The sequence below is a fragment of the Motacilla alba genome, chromosome 2 (genome assembly GCF_015832195.1).
Source record: "Motacilla alba alba isolate MOTALB_02 chromosome 2, Motacilla_alba_V1.0_pri, whole genome shotgun sequence".
In the NCBI taxonomy this organism is placed as follows: Eukaryota; Metazoa; Chordata; class Aves; order Passeriformes; family Motacillidae; genus Motacilla; species Motacilla alba.
The window spans coordinates 51,747,785-51,772,769 of record NC_052017.1 but is presented as its reverse complement, the minus strand read 5'-3'; the positions used below and the strand labels follow the sequence as shown (position 1 = coordinate 51,772,769).

The window sequence follows — 24,985 nt, the reverse complement described above, 5'->3', positions numbered from 1 at the left end:
TACAAAGTTGAATGAGAACTGAGTTGCCCTGCTGCATCTGAAGGTAACATTTGGCACACTAATTACTTGTTATACTCTTGTCAAAGGAAAGAGAAAACACTTACATAGGAGTCTGTTGTGGAAGAAAAGAGATGGCTCCAAAGAGAATAGAAAAATATCACAATCTATTGTAGATACTGTGGTATAAAAGTGAAAGAACACTAAAAGCTGGATTTTGATGCTGTTGTTTAGTACTTTATTTCCTATGTACTGGACACTTACCTTGCTAGAACTAATGATGGGGGGAAAGATTGGTTCTCACTGTGAATTACAACCATCAGAATCCAAGTGTCCTAAGTGAAAGTAAGATTTTCCTCTTGAAATTTACTAAGTGCTGACAGCAAAATAAAAAAGAATTTCAGTCCCATTTTATGCTCACAGATGGATCCTAGTTGGAAATTCTTCCATGCCAAGAGTATCTAACCACTTAAATGCCATCTGAGCATTGCTTTGCTTGGTACATGTGCAAGTGTAGATCACAGTGGGAGCTCTGCTAATATTTGGGAAGATGGATTTCAAGGGCTGGGTAAGGAAAATGAGAAATCTCCTTGAGAAGCTGTATAGTAGATGGTTACAGCCCTTTTGTCCTGCTTCCACAATGACTTTATTATGGACCAGTCACTGCTGCTTTTATATTTTCCTGTCTCATCTCTGATGTGTAATGAACTTCTAAGGCTTTCAGGCCAAATCCTCTTTCGTGGTACTTTCTTAGGGAGAATTTACTCCATGTCAATTCCAGCCTTCTTGTGTACTGGAACCCAGAGCACTCCTGTAACAGCAGTCATGCAGTGTCAAATCAAGCATTACACATTTTTACTGGTGGGGACTGAATGACAATTTGAGAATTTCACTTATAAGACAGAGACATGTCAGTTACTTGTCACCCAAAGTACTTTCCCATGCTCTTATCCAGTAGAAAGTGTTCTTCCAGGCCTTACTCTGAGCTGTCTCTGTGGATACAGCCTGTCTCTGAGCCCTGGCAATTGTTCCCATCAGGTAAAAGGAATGAGCTACATTGGATGAAATGTCTCCTTGCTGCTCTGAAACCTGATTCTCAGTTGTAGTTCATAGCTGCAGTTAATGCCCCTAAGAACAAAAACCCCAAAAGAGGGACACATTGCTATTGATTGCTAGCCTCCAATGACAGATAATTAATAGTATTTAAATGTATACAGATAATGAGAAGTTGAAAAAAACAGTAGTTTTCTAGGTGTTTCTGGGAAGTTTTGCAGGAGACTTTGAACATCTGGACTTATGGTCATGCTTAAAGCTAGACAGCATTTAGTCTTTGGTTTGGCAGATATGCCTTAATGCCTCACAGCCTTGAAGAAAACAGCATGGTAGCTGGGCCAGAGCCTTGCTCTCTGGACAATGCAGCATTGCTTGTATAATGGCGATGCAATGATTTGTGTTTGGGAATTTAACCTGAACCAGCTAAGAATTCCTAACTCCTTCCATCCAGCTTTACTTGTTCCTGCTGTTTCTCAACAAAGCTACCGATTAGATGACTCAGTCAATGTTTCTTAAATCATAATATTGCAATAGGTCCCTCAAGTAAGGTGACCTAAATACTGCCTGTGCTGTGTGCTGACTGTTTGGCTAATAAATAGATAATAATATAAATAATACTAGTAATGAATATGTATTCGTACAGTTCATTTACTATCTGTGGTGGACGTCATTGTTATAGCAGCAGAAAACTGAAGAGAAGAGCAACATATTCTTCCTTTTAATTCAACTAAATTGAATGTGAAAATAATTGAAAGACAAATACAATTTTCTGTCACATGGGAGGAAGAGTATGTGCTTGCTGGGTAGGATCCAGACTGATTCCTTAAATCACTTCTCAATCTCAAGCCTTAGTAACCCAAGCCAACTAAATTAACTATTAAAATGCAAAGAAATGCTGCAGCTCTTGCTTAAAATAAGAAAAAGTTATTTACAGTACAAACTCTTCTCAGGTCTGGATGGCTGATACAAAACTCTGAATCCCACAGTGACTATGTATCTGTGCAAGGTTGTTGTACAGATCTTGTTTTAGGTAGTGTATTGAGTATTTATTTTATGATACTTTCTTTAGCTGTTTGCATTTCTGAGTAAACACTTTTACTAGCACTCGGGGAAGGGTAACACTTGTTCCCTAAGACACAAGTAGATATCTCTTCCAGTTGGCAAAGCAGTCTGCTATTCCAATACTGGGATTGCCTCTCCATCCTCTTGTTTCTTGTACTGTTGCTTGGATGATCTCGTGTTTGAAACACAACATGATCCATACAATGCTACACCACTGTTTATCTTTGTTCTATAGGTGACAGAGAGAGAGTTGAAATCTGGAGGGGCAAATACAGCGGTGACGGAAAAGAACAAGAAGGAGTACATCGAGAGAATGGTAAAGTGGCGAGTGGAACGAGGAGTGGTCCAGCAAACAGAGGCCCTGGTCCGTGGCTTCTACGAAGTAAGTAGCAAAGTGATGCTTCCACAGTCATCCCTCCTTCATCTGAATTAATAGCACCCTGGTTAAATGCTTCATTGGTACCCTACAGAGCAACTAAACAGACACAAACAGCAAGGAATTGGAGTTCTTGGATCTCTACAGACAGAGACCTTGGATATAGCGGGTTTAGGATTAAAGGAGAAAGGAAAGAAATGTGTCTTCTGAATGCGATAAAGCATTACTTGTGATCAAGAGTTAAGAACAACACTGTTTTCCATTCATTCACACAGTGAGAGAAGTAGGCATTTGCTAATTTTGTTCTACCATGTTGTGATTTTGAGTTAGGATTAGGGGTCCCTGACAAAGAAAGATTGTAAAGAATTGTACACTTTGATGAGAATCTGATGAAGCACACTGTGTCTTCAGGGATTTGTTCCACTAAAGTTAGTCCGTGGGTGCAGTCCAAGCTTACTGGTAGTACTCCTGGATACTGCTCCATTGTTGTCCGTGGATTTTGCAGTTTATCTTTGCTGAAGACCTGGATCTGAGAACATCTTTCTGGCAGAGCTGTTACAAGGACTGGGTAAAAACCTGTAGCTTTGCTGACCAACCCATGTAGTCACCTATTCTTACCCCTCCCTAATCATACACAAACATGTGAATGCAGACATTCAAACTTTGTCAGGATAAAGAGCTGGCCACCAGAACCATAGGTTCATAAGGCTTTGCTTCATTTCCAGTCTGAACTGGAATCACTTACTAGTGATTTTTGTTCCAGGTTGTAGACTCCAGGCTTGTCTCTGTTTTTGACGCCAGAGAACTGGAGCTAGTTATAGCTGGCACTGCAGAAATAGATCTCAATGACTGGCGGAACAACACAGAATATCGTGGAGGTAAACTGCCTGCTCATGTTTACTACTGTCTTGACTGTTTCAGTCTAAAACAAGGAAGTCTTGCTCCATCTTTTCTTTCTGTCTTTCCTGTGGGAAAATGCCCTATTTTGTCCAGAAAGTTATTGTGAAGAGTAACTCCTGAAATTAAAAAAAAAAAAAAGTAAGATCTCAGGTATTGTGTTGTTATACTACTGAAAGTGCTTCTGCTATTTCCATCCAGATTTTATCTATCAATTCCTGTAGAGTTAGAAGGAGTTTTGCCCATTAAGGACTGAAAAGGATTTGCACAATTAGATCTAAAAGTTACAAGTCATCTAAGATGACTGTGATTGAACTCTTAGCCTCACAGAAAGTAGTTCCACAAGTCTTCCTGGCTTCAGCAGGGAGCTAAAATCAGGAGCTGAATTTCATAGTTCCCAATTACATTTCAACATACAGACCTTGCTTAACTGTCCCATTAGCCTAAGCTATGTCAAGGTGGATTTTTTTTCCTTTCTCTGCTGCTTGGTCTGGTTTTGCTTTAAAGAATTATTTATCCAGGCTGTCTTGGATGAGGGAAAAATGTGAAATCCACCAGTTCTGCATCACAAGTGGAAAGTTCCTGAGGTTCACATATCCTCCCCTGAAATACAAGGTTTCAGTCTTTGCTGGTCACTGCCCAGCCTTTGGGTTACCTTGAAATATGCAGCTGACCACAAGCACAGCTGGTCCCCAGTGTTATTCTCCTGCTATAGTTTTCTATTTAACTTTTGAAACAAATTCAGCCTGGTATATGCTGGCTCTCACTGGCACAAACCAAGGCTCAGAGCCCCTCAGGTGGGAAGTTTGCCAAGGAAGGGCTTGTGGCAGCAAACTCCTCTCCATATGTCAAACACTATTGCAATCCAAAAGAGAATTTACTTGGGAACCAGAAATTGTTAGCTTGTTAAGACTCATACTGTGTGGCATATTGCTGTTGATCTTTAATATCACATGCATGTAACCACAGTTCTTGCCAAGAGATTTGTGAGAGACCAATGAATCTCAAGTGGATATTTGAGCTTCAGGGTCTGAAATGAGTTAGTGATATTACAATATCCACAGCCAGGACAAAATGGAAGCTGGGACCTGCTGTTTATGAAGAACAAGATATATTGTTACACCCGGATCTTTCCAGTAGGAGATCTACTGCCCCATGCTAATGGGAACATTTTTCAGTGTTGCTCTTCCAGTTAGGAGGGAGTGATTTCTATTTCTCTTCCTTGGTCTAGGCTACCATGATGGACACATAGTGATACGGTGGTTCTGGGCAGCCGTGGAGAGGTTTAACAACGAGCAGAGGCTGCGATTGTTGCAGTTCGTCACGGGAACATCGAGCGTGCCCTACGAGGGTTTTGCCGCTCTCCGCGGGAGCAACGGCCTGCGGCGCTTCTGTATAGAGAAATGGGGGAAAATAACCTCCCTCCCAAGGTATGTCCCAACCAGGACTTTGTACCAGAATTGCTGTTAGAAACGTAGGCCTGGTACTTCGTTGCATCTCTCTGTCAATTAATGAATACAGTAAGGGCACCTAAAAAAAAAAAAGAACAACAAAGAAACATGATCAGTTTGTTGTTCTGTAATTACGTTCAGAGAAAAGTGTTTTCTTTTGCTGTCTTTTTGATTTGCAGGCTCAATTCAAGCTACTTGGAATCTTTGGAAAGGGTTAAGATTTCCATAGGTTCAAACCTAGTTCTCTTATTTTGATTCTGGAACCGATTCAGATCAACAGGAGCCTCTCTACTGATTGCTCCCTTTACTTCCAAAGTGCTAGTGAAAAACACTTGAATTTACACAGACATGAAAGCCAAAATCTGTCTCTGAGTTTTGGCTAGAGACCTGAGTGTAATCCCTTCATTTATTCTGATGGTTCCACTTTTTTGTAATGAAGAAGCTTAGTGATGGACCTTCATACCATGTGATGATAATATCCAATTTGTTGCATCTAGTTCAGTCAGCCAGCTAGGAGCAAATGAGCTATAATGTCATACAGAATCAACAGACTTGGCAGCGATTCCCAAAGGAGGGGTCATCTTCCTTTTCAGAACAAAGGGGCAGGGGCACAAAGGGGTGGACTTGCCTCAGGCCACCCAAGAGAGTGATGGCACAGCCACTAATGGTTTCAGCTTTGAGTTCTGCTTTACCTCTTTATGGGTGACCAGAACTCATCCTTCCTTACTTCCTTACTTACTTCCTTACCTTTTCTTGGATGTCCTGACAGTTGTCTGAGGCTCTGCCCCACTGGGATTACAGAGCATTTCAGTGCCTCTGAGATACTTTTGCTACAGTGGCCCTTTTATATCACATTTGCCTTCCAAAGGATGCTTTCTTCCTGCTCTTATCATTTGCTTTCAGCTACACTACAAAGAAGGCCGCTTTTATGGCACAGAGCAAAAATTTTGTCTCATAGACCTCGCAGATATAGTCAGACAATCAATTAACAAAGGGTCTGGTCCAGTTTTCTCATTACTTGCTCTCCATGTTGTTTACCCAGAAATATACCATAAGTCATGGACTTGAGCAACACCTGAAGTCCTCTGGAGAGGCAAAGTCCAAATCTGGTCCCCTCTCAGTCCAAGCCTGCTCAAGCCCATGTTTATGCAGTGGGAGGCACAGAAACTGGAGCCAAGGCACTATATCAGAAGGTATTCAGAGCTGACGTCTTATGTGGACTCCCTCTAAAGTCAGGAAATGGGAGTAAGTGTTTTCAAGAAGAGTTCATCTCACCTGAACACAAACTTTTGAAATAACTCAGCTGAGTCACCGCTGGTACATTTTGGTTTGTGTCCATCTACCATAAGGACTCTATGGAGATTATATGGAGAGCTAGAGCCTACATGAAGCTAGGTGTGGGCACTGAGATTTAAAACGAGATGAAAACATGTAAGGTCAGTGAGATGACTCATGCCATCTGAGCTCCAGCCAGCAATGTGGTAAGAAAGCCTGAGAGCAACAGTTTGCTATTTGTAGTCCAGAACCTCCTTTTGCAGTCTCTGTGTATATATATATATATATATATATATATATATATATATATATATATATATATATATAGTCAGGTTCTATGTAAGGGTTTCAGAGCTTACTGAGGACATTCCTGCCTGCAGACAGTCAGCAACCAGCAGTCACAGACTCTGCAGCATTTCTGCAGGGCTTTCTTTGCACTCCTTCTGGGGTCCAAAGGGGTGAGAGGGGAGGGTGGACCTTGGTGCATGCACAGAAAATGCCCTGGCCTGACCCATCAAGTTCTGAAAAGGTAATTGGCCCCTTTCTGCTCTGTTTAACTTTCTTTGTGAACCTAGGCACTACTTATGACTCAGTTAGCCTCGAGATTTTATGTTTGTCTGCTGATCTCTGAATGAGTTGCTCTCCCTGACAGAGGCCTCCTTTCCAGGTGAAAGTTGGTAGCACTTGTTAGGAGTCTTAGAGCTCTGCATTTATTTTAGCCAGGGAAAAATGAAACAAAACTTGCTCGTGGGAAATAAACACAGCTTGATCACCATGAATTATTGCCTGCATTTTTATAAAATTATGGGGTGCTGCCAAGTATACACAGTGCTAAGAAATGCATAAGACACACAGGCTGAACCTGAAGCTTCCCTAAATCCTTAGTTAAGCAACTAAATGGGTATTATTTAAAACTTGGTTTTTAAATACTTGATTATGGTTTGCCCATGTTTATTTAGATTTATTAACATACTTAAGACTTACAGGCTAAAGAAAAGTCTTATGGCATATCCTGTCAGCCTTTTAGCCAGCCCTGTGATATAAGTGTAACTAACTTTACAATAAACCACAACAAATTCTCTTTTCCCTTTAACTGCTGTACCAAATGTTGAGAACTTTTGGCTCTATCAGGAGAGTCCATGACACTTTCTCCGTTCCCTTACTTCTGCTCCAGATGGCTGAAGTAGTTAGGCCCTTACACTTGGGCAATGGAGCATGCAACTACCATTTGCTTATAGTGAGCTATAAGCAGCTCACTTAGCTGTCACATCCATAGAGATGTGCTAACACCTAAACTAGATAGGTTAGTGCTGTTTGCACTTGCAACAGCAACATGACAAGCCCAGAAAAAAAGGCATGGTGTAAATTTCTAAAATGAAACACTTTTCAAAGAATAACCATAATACATGACACTTCTGAGGGTAAGCAAGACTTTTTCAGGAAGGTTGAACATCCAGTAACTTCTTTCTAAATTGGTGGATTTGTTCATTAGTACCAGTTCCCTGCATGCACAGGGTAATTGTGGTGTAATATGTTCATCTAAGACTAAGAAGAGTAAGATTACACCACCATTATATTTCTGGAGTGTGCACATGTGCCAGACATTTTTCCTATCTGCATTTACTTTTGAGATCACATGTGTTAGAAAGTTGAGGCACCATACAGCTCAGAGATGCTGCTCTAATCCCAGATCTCCAGACAATGACCCTAAAGCAGGTTCCAAAGAGACTGACAGCTTTGCAGATCTGTCGGTGTAAATCTGCATCATGGGTTCTTCCAAACTGGTATAACTTGTCATATAAAATAGCAGGTTCAATCACTTGTTCATCAAGGTTGAGTTTTACTCTTTCTATATAATATGGAAAGCTTAGTCCCAAAATGAAGGCGTTACACATTGAACTGGTCGCCAGAGTAGATATGGTTGGAGAATCTTTGCAGCTACAGCCTCTTCTGAAGCAGGAATCCTCTCTTCACCTCTTCTGTGTCATGTAGGTTTGTAAATGGAATCAGTTTTAGTACTAGTTCTGCAAGAATGGATTCTTGTTCCCCACCAAACATTAATGAAAATCCACTGGTTTTCTTGCTGGAATAGCATAACTTCATTTGGTACCATGGGAGCAGAACTCCTGGCCCAAAACAGACCTAAGAACTAGCCATGCTTTCGACTATAACTATGGGAGGCAACAGTTCAGTCTTCTTTAATCCTCAGCTGGAAAAAGTGTTTGGTGCCTACAAACGCCACTGTCGCACCTTGTGGTTGCACTCCTCACCTGGCAAAAACTCCTGCCAGCTCCATGATTATGTCTGAGTATCAAGTAAGTAAGGACCTCAGTGTGTATCCCAGGGATTCAAATAATCACATTTGACACAATGAAGTCACTTTCCCCAACAGTGCTGAGCTGCAACTACCCTTTCATCAGAAAAGATTTTCATTCAGCAGTGTAGTCTGTGTTATGTATGATGCAGATTACCAGTGCTAGTAAGTATCTGATCTTCTGTAATAGAATTCTGTTCCTCTCTGTTGGATGATCAAGTATTTAATCACCACAGAATACCATATAATAGTCTAAAAAAAGAGATTGTGTGTGACTACAAAGAACTTTATTCTCATCATTTCCTTCTTTACCAATGGACTGAGTGCATGGACTTTGCTGCCTCTTACCTTTCCTTATATGCCATCCATCTTCTCTTTCCTCTTTCTCCAATACAACGGCAGTATCAGCTACAAATCTCCATTCATCTGTTTAACACTGATTCCCAGGCAGCATGTAAGTGTTCCCTCTTACAGGCAAAAGAAACGAAAGCTACTACTTGTGGGTTCTCAGATTGATAAAGGGGGGTTTGTGGGCTCATTTAACGAAAGCAAGGTGAAAAGGAGAACTGCCCAGTTTGTGCCTGGCAGGCATGATTATGTTAGAATGTAAGCCTTACTTTAGCAGATAGTTTCAAGCTATAATTAAGATAGCAGGGGGTTCTGTGCCCACTTGTACTGCCTTTGGATTCTCATCTTTGTGGGGAATAAAATAAGTGACAAAGAAATGAAGAATGCAAAAATCTTAAAAGCTTATACTCATAATTTTTAGAAAGAATTCTTAGAAGAAAAGAAATAGCATAGCACTGTGAACAATGAGCAAGATTAAAGGTTCAAGCCCACCAAAACTATATTAAGCAATAAAGACAGACTGCCAGGAAGAATGAAATTTTAAGTGGCCCATTTACTGCTTAACTTACTAGAGGATGAGGGCATACGAGGGTCAGAGTTGGTTTACATTACTTTATCTTGCATTTTCTTTTGGAGAAGCCAGAATCCTTCCCATAAAAGCTCTTACCAATGCAATTCTTATTCCAGGCCTCACATTCCTTGAACACCCTCTCAAATGTCAGCAGGCTTATGTGGTAGGAGGCTTAAATCAAGGGGAAAAATATTTTCTCTTTGCTGTGACTACTTCTTGCCCTACTGATGTGATGTTTTCACCCCAATATGTGTGTCAAGTGTTCCCTGGATTATGCTTACTGTAGTCACTCTCACTGGGATCAGTAGTAGGAAGCCAACATAGTTCAGAAGGAATTTACCCCTTTGGAGGATGGAGCACAGTTAGACAACAGTGGGCATTATGGAAAGTATCACTGGTTCTTAATTGCCCTGTCTACTGCAGTATCACACAATATATGATGAAAAACAGTTTTGCACATAATTATCTTTATGTGAGATTGAGTGGGCTTCACAAGCATCACTGGAGTTGCAGTAGATCCACATTTGTTCCACAAGCCAGAATATGAACTCAGGTTTTGCCCGTAGCAATGTATTGTGGTTTGCACCATAAGTAGGTAGAAGTGTAAACCTCTACCTGGATAGGGCTCCTGAAATGCTCTTTTCACTTCAAATTTGATGACCTTTCTTTGAAGTGCAAGGATTTTTTCTGTGAAGTCGTTGAGCTGGAGAACACAAGAGTGTTGTTTAGCAAAATGTTTCAGTGTTTCTAGACATGTTAACATTTTTTCCTTTCTTTGCTCTCCACAATAAATTCCTTAAGACCTTCTATAGAAGAGCCCACATCTGTAAACCTCATAGTAAGAAAAGGAATTGATCTTTTTTCTGAGTTTGGCTAGGTCAAGGATGACTAAAAGTTAACAGCATTGCAAGGTTGTTTCATAACCAGTGTGAAACCAGATGGATAATGGTCAGTCAAGATAAATGTCTGCAAGAAAGTAAACGTCAGAGTCAGCGGCTGTGCATATGTCTGTACCACACAAGAGGATGCACAGCAGCAGTGTCTGAGATGCTGTTGTCTCAAACAGTTAAATGTGCCACGGTTGAGTACCATAGGGAGGTCTGGTTCTGCAAAACTACTTTAGAAGAACTCACACCTGATCCACCTTGACTGTGCCACTTCCAATTCTGAAGCCCAGCAGCTGAGCTCCTCAAGACTGCCTATCTCTGCATGGGGCTGTCTTGCCTGTGATAAACATGTTCTGAATGGACTATGAAAATCCTGTTAACTCCCAGTGGTTGATACATATTGCCAATGGATTGTAGAAACAAGCTTATGTTGCCAAAGATTGTTGAGATAAACAATAAATACTGCAGGGCTACTCATGGATAATACACATGAGCTGCCCTGTGTAATTTCAAGAGATGAATTAAATAATGGCTTTATTAATGTTCCTTTTTCACTAACTCAGGCATTCCGAGCTCATTTCCACAAATTCTGTGCTTATTGTATTCTCTTCTGAGACTAACCACCTAACAAATCTTCATTCAGAAGGGTAAAAAGGATGGTAAAAGCTTTCCTAATTGAGATTCTGTAAAGCAGTGAAGATTACGTGCCTCTGGCTATTTCAGTTGCCTGATTGCTTTTAATGATTCACCACTGGTGCTTGATAAAACTCTTCCTCTGAATCTACAAGTCTCAGGCCAGCCCGTCTACTAGCATTACGTCTTTCCCACTTTGTGGGTGGGCTAAGAGATGACTAGCATGGCTTCATGTCATTTTCTCCAAGATAGCTCCGCTGCTTCAGTGTAAGAGAAATAGCATTGAGTTAAAGTTTGAGATAGAAGAGCTCAAAGTAAAACAACTCCAAGGCTTCTAAAAATACTAGGGGCCAGAAGCTCAGACATCATTAGCCATTGAGGCTACATTTCCTTCTGTAAAATTTTGTCAATTCACATTTATCCCAGTGAGCAAGAGGAAATAGAAATATTGCTATCATCATGTAAAACTCTAAGCTGACTAAAAAATAACTAAAACAATTTTACTGAAAATGTGCCCCTCTCACATCCATTTGTTGAATGAGCTGTGGAGTTTCCCAGTCAGCTGAAATGGCTGAACTGTTGGGGCAAGGACTGTTTCTTTACTCCGCGTTTGTATAGCACCTCCCACAGTGAAGTGCTGTCTGCCTCTGGGTCTAATTGCTGCTGCCAGAAAAGCTGCAACAGGGTGAAGGCACGCATGGAACCCATTCCACGGCTTTTTTTTTGAAGGTGCTGCCAATGTAAATATAAGGTCAGGTAAATGTAATGGTAAAACTGGGGAAAGAGATGGTCATCAAGTTTGCAGCTTGCTCTGCACAGAATATTTTGCTTTTGTCTTGGGTACTACAAATAATTTACGTTTAAAGGCCAGACTTGCAGCAGATGGCCAACAGCTGACTTGCTGAATATTTTCAGCAGTCTTCCTTCCTCACTTAGCAGATCCCTGAATGGTCTTTTAGCAGTCAGGCCCGCCTCACTGCAAACACATGCTCAGCCCATTCTGTCACTATATTCCATCACATTGTGTTTGTTCACTGATGCAAAACTTATTGACAGCTCATGTTGGATGTACAGATGAGTGCCATTTTTTAAAAAAATCTTGAGGCAACCAAAATTATAGTAATGAACTTCTCTATCGGGCCCTAAACCCCAGCTCCTCAGTGACCTCCAGCATTCTTCTCCATCAAGACCTGTACAAGATCCCTGCAACACCTGAAGGAGGAATATCAGATGTTATGTTGGTACTTAGCTTGTGTCTTCTATATAACATATTCACGTGCATGTGCACATACATTTCAGTACCTCATATTTTGGTGGAATTAGAAAGTTTTACTTTGAGTGAACTTGAATGTCGAGTCTCAGTAAAAACTAGTTTTCTCAATTCTTATTTGCTCAAGTTTCTTAGATTAAGCCTAACATGTAACATATTTTCCTTTTGCAGGGCACACACATGTTTCAACCGTTTGGATCTTCCACCTTACCCCTCATATTCTATGCTGTATGAAAAGCTGCTGACAGCTGTTGAAGAAACTAGCACCTTTGGACTTGAATGAGGGGGTTCAGGCACTTCTGGTGTTTTTATGGCTGATGATGTCACCTTTCCTGTCCACCATCATTTGATCTTGGTTTCCCATGTTTTTATTTTTGAAAACAAAACAAAAATCAAGATTAACAAAAGCCGTGCATGGAGAACTGCCACCCTCTATGATCTAACCTTCATGCTTTCATCCTCTGTTTCCAATGGACTGCTAGTCTGTATGCAATAGAAAATCAACTGTCTCAAGGTTTCTGTATATCTCTACATACCTCCATTAATAACAATGAAAATACAAATGCAAGTTACACTACACTTGACCAAATGTTAATAAATGTTTACTTCCACCTACGTTGATTAAAAAATAAAAAAAAACTTCATCAAGCATTCCAAGCTTTTATATACCCATATCTTCTAAATCAATTCATAGCCCATCTTACTTCTTAATCGTTGAATCCAGTACTAGGAGCTGGTCAAATGTATCATCATCCATCCCTATTTTCCCTGTATGTATTGTCCATCTGAAAGACACCTATGAGCAAAACTGAAATTTTTATATATGAACTCATGATCCACATCAGTTGTATCAGCTGGAACTGGCCCAGATACATGGTGCAGATAAGACCTTCAAAAAGTTTAAAAAAAACCAACAAAACACCAACCTGTAATGCAATGCAAAGCATAACGGCGATTGTTATGATTGTTGCTTGCCAGTACTGGAGAGAACTTGCACTTCAGAGCTATCGGGAGGGGCATCTCCATTGTAATGTTTACCACACAAGAAGCACAAGGTTGTGCACACTCAAGAAGGATGTTTTATTATGTAGCATAAAGGACAAAGGCTCCCTTACCTTAGTATTGTATAAGACAAGGAAAAGGAGAAGTAAGAAGAATGTTCTACTCTTATGAATACCTTTGGGTTTTGTTTTCCAGATCTTTGTTTTCTGATGTTTAAAATGTTTCTTTCCAAATGACAAGTCTAGACAATCCCATCCCCTGTGTCAGAAGCCATTTATTTTCTGTTAGGTTGGGCTAATCCATGGTTGCTGGGGGCAGTTGTCAGTTCTGTTGTTTCTCTTTTCTTGTTTAGTGGAATAGTCCATATACTCAAGAGTGATTGGTTGTAGACAGAATGTTTTCGTCTGGGGTCTGTTAAATGAGAAGCTGCAGTGAATGAGGGTGTTTGTCTGGTATGAAGGGAACTGTAACTCTCTGGGGGTTAAGATTTTGGTTTACATCCTCTTGGAGGAAGCCCAAAGGCCCTCTATTCATACTAAGTACCACTAAACTAAAGATCTTGCTCTTGTTATTGCAGATACAACCCTCTTCAGTTTGGTGTACTTTCCAACTCTGAATCCAGGGGAAAAAAGGGAAAACAGCAGTAGGCTTGTCTTTGGATGGATTTTGCTGAGGCTGTTACAGTCAAACGACTGCTCTGATTACATTCTAGTTATTATTCTTTGCTGCCCTTGTTTTCCAAGACTAATCTCAGATTGAAAGTGTTTGTCTTAACTGGGAAATGGAAATACAAAGTATCTTCTGGCACTAAATATGCTAAAGGATGCAAGAAATGCAAAGTGACAGATTTGTGAAGGTACATGAGGACATGAAGTTGCATGAAGTACGACACCCCCTCAGGGGCTTGTTACTGGTAGTTTTGTGTTAGTTATGCTTCAGATCACTGTAAAATCAGGAGACCAGTTGAAGATCTAACACACCTATTTCGTCTTAAGTTTCCTCTCCAGAAGAAGAAATTGGACTCTGCATTCTCACATATTTTTATGGTGGTTGTACAGAACCTCATCACACTTGAAAAACTGCATTCTGAGAGTTTTAGATCTTTCTCCTGCTTTTATTCTCAGGTCAGTAAGTATTTGAAAGGTGATGGACCCAAAAATGTATTTCTAAGCAAAAAAAAAATTTTTTGTTAATGGTACATGAAAATCTGATCTACTTAAATTGCCCCTTCATTTGATTTCTGTGGCATTTCAGCCTCTTTTATGCTAATTTACTGTATGGCTTTTACTGAGAATCTATGTTTTAGTATGTTGTTTAATATTACAGTTGCAAACAGAGGCTGCAGCTACAGGCCAGCTTCATTGTACCCTGCACCGAAAATGATGTTTAGTGTTTCCATAAATGAGCTCTCAGGCATTGATTCCATGTGACCAGCCCACTGCACAGGAGAGATGGAAAAATTAATGTTTTTTTCAGAGCATCTGTCATGTACACATGAATTGCATCAGGACAAGTCACACCAGGAGACACTGAACATGAAATCTTCCAATGTATGTAATTCCTGCCTCTTCACCTCTGGGCCCCCAAATCCAGAGATTCTTGTATGGTTCCTAATTTATTCCTGGTGAAGTTATAAAGTTACCTTTACTATGTCAAATGTTGGATGTCTTCCAACATTAGAAGAAAGAGAAGCATCCAAGTGGTTGGTCCATGTTTGCCCAAGGAAAATCAAGAGCTGTCTCCATAACATAGTAAAAAAGTGGAAAAAAAATTCCAATCTTTACAACACTGTATAGTTAAATTTTTTTAAGTATTTTAAAACTATATTTTATTACAAAAAAAGTGAAACTATTTTTTGTAGCATAATAAAAGATGTTTGTATTTCAGAGACAGCATCAAGCTCAACTAAATGAAATACAGAAGGCTTTCTCCTGAAATTCTTCTTCCCAACATTTTCTGGCACTCATCACACACTAAACTAGACTATGTTTGGCAGATGCCATCTCAAGCACCTTGTGTGTTGCTCCTCTGGGAAACACAGAGCATAGCCAGCTACTGCCCATCAAAATTCTTGATCCAAGTTGTCTTTCAAGCACACAGCCTAATATTTTTTAAAAGCTGCTTTCTAAGTTAACAAAGTCATGTTGATTTCCTTGAAAGTTTTTTGGATCTAAGGCCAGGAATAGAGACAGTTGACTGTTTTCATAAAGCAAAGAGAAAGAAAATGCCATGTGTGGCTTTTCTTGCATTCTGCCATTCCAGCCCTATCCTTCTCTCTTCCCAAATGCCCTACCCCAATAGATTTTGAAACTGCTACATCATCTTTCTCATATCCGGATCAACTCTTCACAGTGTTTCTCTGTTCCTTGTGTCGTGCCATGGGCAGAATCCAGTCTCAGCCTGGAGTGAGGGGGAAGCCGTGCATCTGAAGAGCCAGAGTGAGGAAGTGAATGGTGCTCACAGGAGAGAAGGAGGAACCTACCTCCCTCGGCCTGTTATTTAACCTGCCCATTATGCAATTAATTGACTTTGTTGTTGTTGTGCATATGCAAGACATACCCTTCCTTGTTCATCTGTTGATTCAAGTGCTGCTGCTCCCCGGGTCTGCATCTTCATTTGTAAAACACTGACTGCTGATTACAGAAATTCTGGTTTCATTGTTTCCCACAGGAAAGACTAGAAGATATTCCATAGGGCAGATTTACAGTGGAATAATCTTTTCAGCTCTTCCACCCTAATTCCCTTTAAACCTGGTGGTGGCTAGATTAGGATACAATATCAACATCAATAGATTTTTAAAATGCAAGTGAAAATGGAAAAGCCAATCTGACAGCTTTCATGAATTCTAGTTTTCGATTGGAGCAATGAATACTGGCAACGGTTTCAGAGGGTCCATATGTTTCTCAAAATTATTGTCATGATGGTATTAATGGTAAAGGGAGGGAAGGGGGTATTTCTGGTTTTGAAATCCAGTTAGCATTAATCTGGAGATAAGAGAACGGAAGTAGGTATTTTAAATCATCAGTAGGTCTTCCAGCTTGAAGTAGTCTCACTGACTGTTCAACCACATCAGCAATGCAGGATTTGATCCAGTATAAACATCTGTATCTTAGTGTTACAGCATCAGGTGTAAACCTTACTGCTGTCACTTCAGTCTGCAACAAGTTACATAAGTGTTCAATTTCAGTCTGTGCATATTCAAAATTTGACTTTTATGTTCCAGAGAAGTCCATGGCTATCACAAGGCAAAGGAGTGAGTGGTCCAAACTACATCTAACATCTAATGGAGAAATCATGAGTTTTGTGCAGGTCTGACACAGGGGAATTTTTACACCCAGTTTGCTCAAGTTCAGTTTTGAATGAACTGTAGCTGAGATTTGAGCTCATAGTCTAGTCTGAGAGATGACCTGTGGGGAGGGGAGTGTTTGTTGGGATTGTGTTTTGTTGTTCTAGTTTCACTGTAACAAAGAGTTGACATACCTCTAGTTGGAAACAATAGGATACTGAATTTGAACATGAAAATCGAAACTGAAATAAGCTAAAATATAAACGCACAGGGGACAGGTTGAACTCGTCCTTCACTATTAATTCTTTGGCAGTCCATGGAATTTCAGAAGAACAAATTTGACTGGAGATCTGTTTAATTTCTGTTGAAATTATATTTGCCCTTTCTCCATAGTAATATTAATAGGGATTCCCAGTCAAGATTAAACGCTTTCAGTCAAATGCAGACCAACAGATCTTTCTACAACAAATGCGGTGCTTTTTTATTGTTCTCACTGTACCTCAGTGTTCATTTTGAAAAGATAAAACTACTGCAATATACTAAATCTGGGATAGGTTTTCCAGTTATCACAAGGTCCAAAAGATTGGATTGTTACTTTCTCACTAGTGAGTCATGTAGTTCTTTTGTTCCAGTAGAAAAACAGATTCCTGTAGATAGTAGATACTAGGTATAGTAAATATTGTACCATTAGCCAAATTCCCTGCAGCTTCCGATTTATCTAACGGAAATGTCTGTTACGGTTTTTGTTAAAGACTACATAAAGTCAGTGGCAGGAAAGGTCCTCATTATTGGACTGATTTTGCTTTTATTGACAGAAAAATGTCACATGATACTCAGGCTGTGCTTTCTATTCAACCATATCACTATGGAGGAATGTCAATAAAATCACTTTGTTATGGCATTGTGTGGACTGTCTATTACAAATAAACTATTTCATTGAGGGTGGAAACTGACATTGTCAAAGCCCACTAATTTCAGAAATTGCAGTTTCAGGATCATGTCCTTTCCCACTATTGTATTCAGGCCCTTCCACTGCTTTTATTCAATTTTTCAGGGCACATGTCTAAGATTTGGGGTTCTCCACACAGGTTTGCATGACCAGAGCCCCCATGCTCTCCTGCCTATGGGGTCTTATTCCTCGCTATAGGAAATGTCTGGTCAAACAGAGGGACAAAGGCAATGTGTATGGTACTCGCACATCCCTTGCTTCTAAGTATAATTACTGCATTATAGGGGTGAAATGCAACTGCAAGGATGATTTCTTAATAGCATATGCTGGGTCTGCACTGTGTTGACAGCAAATACATGGCAAGATGCCCCGGCATCTCAGTATGTCACACCCATTTCTCTCCTGCTCATCGCTGTAATATCTCTGGCGTGTTTCATTAACACATTCCAGGATAGATTAACACACCTCAGATACACCGTCAGCAGACACCTTGCTGACCATACCTGTTTTCTTACATAAATGGCACCCATGAGTGATCATGGTACAATAGGAAGGATGAGAAAGCTTAAATATGAGGCACTGTTTCTATAAGGAAAAATATAAATCCATGGAAGACACTCCAACAGAAGTGGTGAGCATATCTTGCACAAGACAAATCAGTAACAAATGTGAAACTGTGTTACTCTGAGAACTCTTGAGAACCCCTCTGGAGCTGACACTGCATTGCATTCCATATGGAGGAGCACAGGTCCACGAGGCCCAGCACTGGCTCTCCTTCAGCAGGGATGGTGGTGCTGGTGGCAAGAGTAGCACCCACCGATGCACATGCTCAAGAAATCCGGGTCTCATAGCTCAGCCTTTATGGACATCCTGTGTGTGTGATTGTGCACGGGTATGAGGAAGAAGTGAGAGAGAGGGCATTTTGGCACTAAGCTGGATTTCTATGCATTGCCCACATATAAAGGAAAGGAAAATCCATATTGATTAAAAAGCAGCAAGATGAGCTGCTGATCATTAGGGTGCATCAGAGGAGTCAGTTTCTGCAGCAGTGATCTGTGTATGTGGCTGGAACTATGCCTTTTACCAGAACCCATTCAGTGATTCCATTCAAATTTTATGAACCCATGGATACTATGAACCCATTCAAAGCCAAGTTGGATACAGTCTTAGGCAATCTGGTCTAGTGAGAGGTGTTCCTGCCCACGGCAGAGGGTTGGGACCAGTTAGTCTTTAAGGTCTATTCCAACCCCTTAACGTTCTATGATTCTATGACAAATTACTGAATTTCGGTTAAAATAGAGCAGCAGTCCAAGTGACGCCTCCATGGGTACATCCGGCATCTTTCTTGACACGCTAACAAAACTGTAATAATTCTGTAGGATATTAAAAATCAATAACAATCTTTTCCTGCCCTGTGGTGGCAGTGTTGTAGTTTTTTCAATGAAGGACAATAAATCCACATGCGGCCTGTTGTTCATCCGTGTACAAGAGGCCAAAGAGAATAAAGGCACAAAGGATCTGCGGCGTCTCCTCTAATCATAAATTCTGCTTGAGCTGCAAAGACACACTCTTTTACTATTTTTTAAATTTAATTCTGGTAAAGTTGAAAATAATTTTTGACTGAAAATACCTTTCATGGATCAATGAAGATGAAGAGTGTGTGGCTGTGTTTAGTTCCTAGTCTCTTGAAACTAAATTTAGAAGAAAAATACCCACTGTATTATTCTACCTGAAATACGAGCCGTGATTCTTATTTGTATTATGCTTTGATGTAAAGCAGATTTATATTGTTTTAACTGAGGTGTAAATGAAGCTCATCCCCACAAGGCTGTGTTACAGCTCTTTGAGACTGGATGCAATAGAAGTAACTGGAACACACAAAGAGTGCAACTAATGGGGTTTTCTTTTCCTGAACTTCTAGCATGAAGGATTTCATATAATTAATTATCTGCTACAGTACAAGAAAATAATGGGGCTGCATGGGGGAGTTTTCTGTGCCAACCATAAGCAATAGTAACACTGAGGTAACTTGCCTTTCCTTTTGTGAAGAGTAATACACTTCAGGAACATTTTGCTTTTTGATTTTTTCAATATGAAACTAGAAGATTGGTTTGGGTTATCTTTGTTTCCCACTTACACAATAAACCACTTGTAAGGCAAAAGTAATTCTGTAAATGCTCTGCAGTCTGAAAATGCATCCAGTCAGTTTCAAAATGGCCCACAGACAAGAACTGTAAAAGTGTTGTTGGATGTGATTTCCTAATGCTGGTTTTCCAAGATCAAAACAGCATATGAAAATAAACTGCACATCTTCCAGCTTTTCTGTTTTCAGCACTTCATTTGCTTTAGTCTGTAGACAAAGCAATACAGGTTCCCTACCAGCATGCCACATGGAGTCCTCATGTTTAGGTAACAGCTTTTCAGAAATGCAGCTGGGGCAGCATAGGAATCTGCTTAGGAACTTTGTTAGAAGCTGTGATTTGACTTCTTGAGTACTTCTTAGCTATGTCTTGGTACTGAAGTACGATCAGTGACTTTTCAAGAATGACTGAAATTACTAACAGAAATTGCTATATAAAATTATACTTACAGTGTGTGAGGATATGTTTACTGACAGCTTTGGCATCTTTGGCAATGGAAAATAAGCTTCCCTGCTTGAGGCATGTTAGTTAAAAGCATTAGTGATACGCGCATTGATTAGCAGAACTGGGACCCTAGAGTTTAACCCCTACTTCCATAGTATGTAAAGCCCATGACATGACTTTTGAACACCATCATTGTGCTTCAGTAATGTCCTCCAAATGTACAAACTGAAACAGTTTGTGCTCCGGATACAGCCATAAAATAAGTAGTGATGCATCTTGGATTTTGTAAAGTACAGTCTACCAGCTTTGGAAAAGGTGAATTAGTGTTTGGGACTGCCTGGCCACTGCAGAGAAGCTGTGAAACTGATCTGTGGAGCACCCAATGTAGTGTGTGGGGACCCATATGATGTGTTTTTCAACTGGTAAGTTAATATTATAGTAACATGTAAAATTCATATTCAAATGAGAATTTCTGCAAAAGATGAACCTGTGAGAGTATTTGAAAAGGTTACTAGTAGATTCCCTAAGCACAAGTTTATTCATCTGTCTTAGAAATGATGAAGTCAAACCCTATGAGGAAAAAGAGGAATAAATCTTATTGTAACATGAGCACCAGTTTATATTAAATCTCTCACGAATATAAAAATAATTCAGCGAGGTGGCAGCAATGATGCTTACTGCTGCCACTTAGTGGAGTCATGCCTTCCTCCCTTAAACTGGAAAAAAAGATTAATAACACTTTTTGCTGCAGGTGGTAAGAAACATCCATTTGTACAGAAGTATAGGAGGGGGCAGCTTTTCAGTGGTGCTGGGTACTCAGAGTTCTTGTGTAAGTGCTGTTACGTGATGACAAGAGGCATTTTAGTATAGGAGCAAAACCCCTCAGGTGAGGAACGTGTACTCTTCCTGTTGCCTCCCAGATAAAGCCACCACATCAAGAAATAAGTAGCTTCAATGCAGAAAAACTAATTTCAGAATGGAACTTCAGCAGCCTGCAGAAACTCCAGCCATAGAAGATCATGGTTCTCTACCAGTACAGAAGTTGAAAGGATGAATTTAGCATTCAAAATGCAAAACTATCTTAAATTATATGTGCTGAGCTACTGATGGTAAGATTTCATATTTCTGTAACAAATGGACCATGATGATGATGATGGTGATGGTGATGATGATGATGATGATGATTTCAGGTGTCTCCTCTATCATGTACGAGCTGCCTGAATACATTTTTTATTGGGAAGAGAAACATCCTGTGATGATCAAGCTAGAGTCAGATTGATACAACTGAACAAAACTTATGTCCCTATGCAACACTTTTGATCCACCTCTTCAGGGCAGAATAGAAATCACTCTCTTACTCCAGTGCATGCAGACATAAATTTAAAGGGACATTGTTTTTAACAGAATACCTGGGGTGGTGTCTTTCACCTCACCTCCTGCTTCTTAGCTTGCAAGCCAAACACAGCTCATGAGAATGAATTCCTTGGATGCTACTGCCAAAATGAAAAAAATACATATTGAAATGCAGAAGAGTTAATGTTACCTGTACCAGCAGAAATTAATTTTTGCTATGCCATCTGAGTGCAATTGAACATACAGCAGCTAATAATTATTTAAGTGATTGAAGACAAATACCCAAACAGCAGAGAAAAAGCATATACTTATTCAGGTAACACATGAGAGCAAGTAACACATGAGAGAAACCAGCCTAGATTTGTCTGTTAGCTTATCTCCAGATAAGCATTGTACATACCCACACATGTTTCTCCCTGTGTAGATCACGCAGGTAAGCTTATGCTGCAGAATTGAAGACTGAGATCAGTGCTGTTTTAGTGCACAGGTGAAACTGCAGTGAGTCATGAAGCTTATATTCATCCTTTCTAGAGGGACAACTGAAATTAATATGGCACAATATTCTGGTACTACTAGGCAAAGCATCATCTGTTCTATGGCTAGTGCATAGCAAAGTGGGAAAAGATGCCAGACAGCCCACACAGCTTCACCAAGGGCAAGTCCTGTCTGACCTACGCAGTGGCCTTCTATGATGGAGTGATTCCATCAGTGGGAGAAGGAGGAGCTACAGATGTCTTTTATCTGGATTTCTGAAATGCCTTTAACATGGCAGACACAACATCCTTCTCTCCAAACTGGATGGGGATGGATTTGATGCATAGACTGTCAGGTGGATAGGGGATTGGTTGGACAGTCACATTCAGAGGGTGGTGGTCAGTGACTCAGAGTCCCAGTGGACATCTGTGACAAGTGATGTCACTCAGGAGCCCATATTGGAACCCGTGCTATTTCATGTCTTCATTAATGACACAAACAAAGGGATGGAGTGCACCCGCAGCAAATTTGCCAATGACACCAAGCTGAGTGGTGCCGTTGTCACACCTGAGGGATGAGATGCCATCCACAGGCATCAGCAAGCGGCCCCGTGGGAACACCATGGGGTTCAACAAGACCAAGGCAAGGTGCTGCACCTGGGTTGGGACAACCCCCATACCAACACGGGCTGGGGGATGAACAGATCAGAGCAGCCCTGGGGAGAAGGACCTGGGGGTGCTGCTGGATGAGAGCCTGGACATGACCCAGCCATGTGCACTCACAGCCCAGAGAGACAAACGTGTCCTGGGCTGCCTCCAAAGCAGCGTGGCCAGAAGGGTGAGGGAGAGAATTCTGCCCCTCTGCTCCTCTCTGGTGCGACCCCACCTGCAGTGCTGCATCCAGCTCTGGGGTCCCCAGCATGGACCTGCTGGAGTGAGTCCAGAGGAGGCCACAAAGCTGCTCAGAGGGCTGGAGCACTTCTCCTATAAAGACAGGCTGAGAGAGCATGGTTGGTCAGCCTGGAGAAGACCTTAGAGCAGCATTCCAGTACTTGAAGGGGCTACAAGAGAGATGGGAGACAATGAGTTTAGCAGGGTCTGTTGTAATAGGACAAGGGCTAATGGTTTTAAACTGAATGGGGGTAGTTTTAGATTAAATATAAGGAAGAAGTTTTCTACAATGAGAGTGATAAAACCCTGGCATATATTGCCCAGACAGATAGTAGATATCCCATCCCTGGAAACATTCAAGGTCAGGTTGGACAGGTTGGTCAACTGATCAAGTTGAAGATGTCCCTGCTCATTGCAGGATAATAGGACTATTTGTATTCTGTGGATAATTCTTTTTAAGAATGCACCAGATCTCTCTTCCTAAGCCCAACAGAATCATTTGCAAGATTTTTAAATGGATGGACCATCTTTCCTACAAAGAAAGGCTAAGAGAACCAGTTCAAGCTGGATTGTTCAAGCTGAAAAAGAAAAGGCTCCAGGGTGATATAATTGAAGCTTTCCAGTACCTGGAGGGACCCCATAAGAACAATGGAGTTTTTACAAGGGCATGTAGAGACAGTGACAGGAAAAGGGGAAATAGTTTTAAACCGAAAAGGAAGTTTACATAGGATATTATGAAGAAATTCTTTACTCTGAGGGTGGTAAGATGCTAGAACAGGTTGCCCAGAGAAGCTGTGGGCGCCCTATCCCTGGCAGTGCTCAAGGCCAGGCTGGATGGGGCTTTGAGCAACCTGGCCTAGTGGGACGTCTCCCTGCCCATGGCAGGGGGTTGGAACGAGGTAATCTTTAAGGTCCCTTCCAATCCAAACCATTCTATGATTCTACTTTTTTCTGCAAGTCAGATTTGGCAGTAAGCAAGTGAGGGGATTCCAGCACAATGCTTGTCAGCAATTGTACTCCCATCCCGGATCAGTGACCCAGGTTTGGACTGAATCCTTTCCTGTATGTTGGCCTGTTTCCTTAATAGTCTTTTCTCTTCCGTGCTGTGGATGTTGGCAGGACATTACATGCCCTTAAAAGAGACACGTGGCACACGTGCCTTGATAAATGACAGCCACACAGTCTCTTTAACATGTACATTAAGTAATCGAGACACTGAAGGGATTGAGAAGTGAGCACATGCTTTTCTCAAGCCTTTTCCAGTTAGGCTCATGCCAAATACATGAGGCAATTCCCACCAGCCTGCACAAACCGATGACTAGGAGGCAATTCCTGCACACCTCACAGAGACACCTGGATCTCAGGCACGCATGGAGGAGAGGCGCCACACACGCCCCGGCTGTGGGAAAGGCTTAATTGAGGCTTGTGCCTCAGACACCACAGGGACCGAGGCTTCGTTGGGTGGGCCCAGGTGAATTTGCTCCATGCAGAGCTGCTGCTGCCCCTTTCCTCCTCACCCTCTGTCAGCCTTGCTTCCCAGTGTCCTGAGCCTGGATGTCCCACACGGCCAATGCCCTCCACCTCCGGTGGGTTCAGCCCAGGCTGCACGCTCCCTCCCTGCTGCCCCTCGGGCACACCTGAGTGCCCACAGAGTGAGGGCCTGGGCTGGGGGATCACGGAATCACAGAGTCCTTAGGGTTGGAAGGGACACCTGGAAATCACCAAGGCCGGGTCAGCTACAGCGGGTTACACAGGAACGCATCCAGGATGGTTTTCCGTTCCCGCGGAACGTCTCCAGGGAAGGAGACTCCATGACTTTCCCAGGCCGCCTGCTCCAGTTCTCTGTCACCCCCAATGTAAAAGAGCTCTTCCTCGTGTTGAGGTGGAACTTCCTGGGTTTTAGTCTGTGGCCATTGCTCCTCATCAAGTCACTGGGGACCACTGAAGAGAGTCCATCCTCTTGGCACCCACCTCTGTCACGTTTGTATGTATTGATTAGATCTCCTCTCTAGATTAAATAGGCCCAGCTCCCAGAGTCTCTCCTCATAAGAGTTGTTCCTGATCCCTGATCACCTTTGTCAAGCTCCACTGGATCCTCTTCGGTAGCTCTTAATCTCTCTTGTCCTGAGGAGCCGAGAACAGGACATAGTGCTCCACATGCGGCCGAATAGAGGGGAAGGATCCTCCAGCTGCAGTCACACGAAGATGTCCAAGTTCCGAAGGGAAGCGAGCCGGTCTCTCCTCAGACACAGCCGCGGCTTTCCGGGCTTTATTTAAACCCCCGGGAGCCCGAGCAGCGGCACTGACCCGCT

At 41.5% G+C, this 24,985-nt stretch overlaps 1 protein-coding gene across 6 annotated transcripts in view; it reads left to right on the top strand.

Moving 5' to 3' along the window:
• HECW1 (HECT, C2 and WW domain containing E3 ubiquitin protein ligase 1) overlaps window positions 1-13,304 on the top strand; it is a 246,687-nt gene extending 233,383 nt beyond the window's left edge. For all 6 annotated transcript variants that reach the window (XM_038129377.1, XM_038129379.1, XM_038129376.1 and 3 more), the window contains 4 exons: window positions 2,348-2,494; window positions 3,252-3,366; window positions 4,617-4,815; window positions 12,306-13,304. In XM_038129377.1, coding sequence (XP_037985305.1) covers window positions 2,348-2,494; window positions 3,252-3,366; window positions 4,617-4,815; window positions 12,306-12,417 — 573 coding nt within the window. In that variant the 3' untranslated portion in view covers window positions 12,418-13,304. The remainder of the gene's footprint in view (window positions 1-2,347; window positions 2,495-3,251; window positions 3,367-4,616; window positions 4,816-12,305) is intronic.
• Window positions 13,305-24,985: the final 11,681 nt, after the last annotated feature.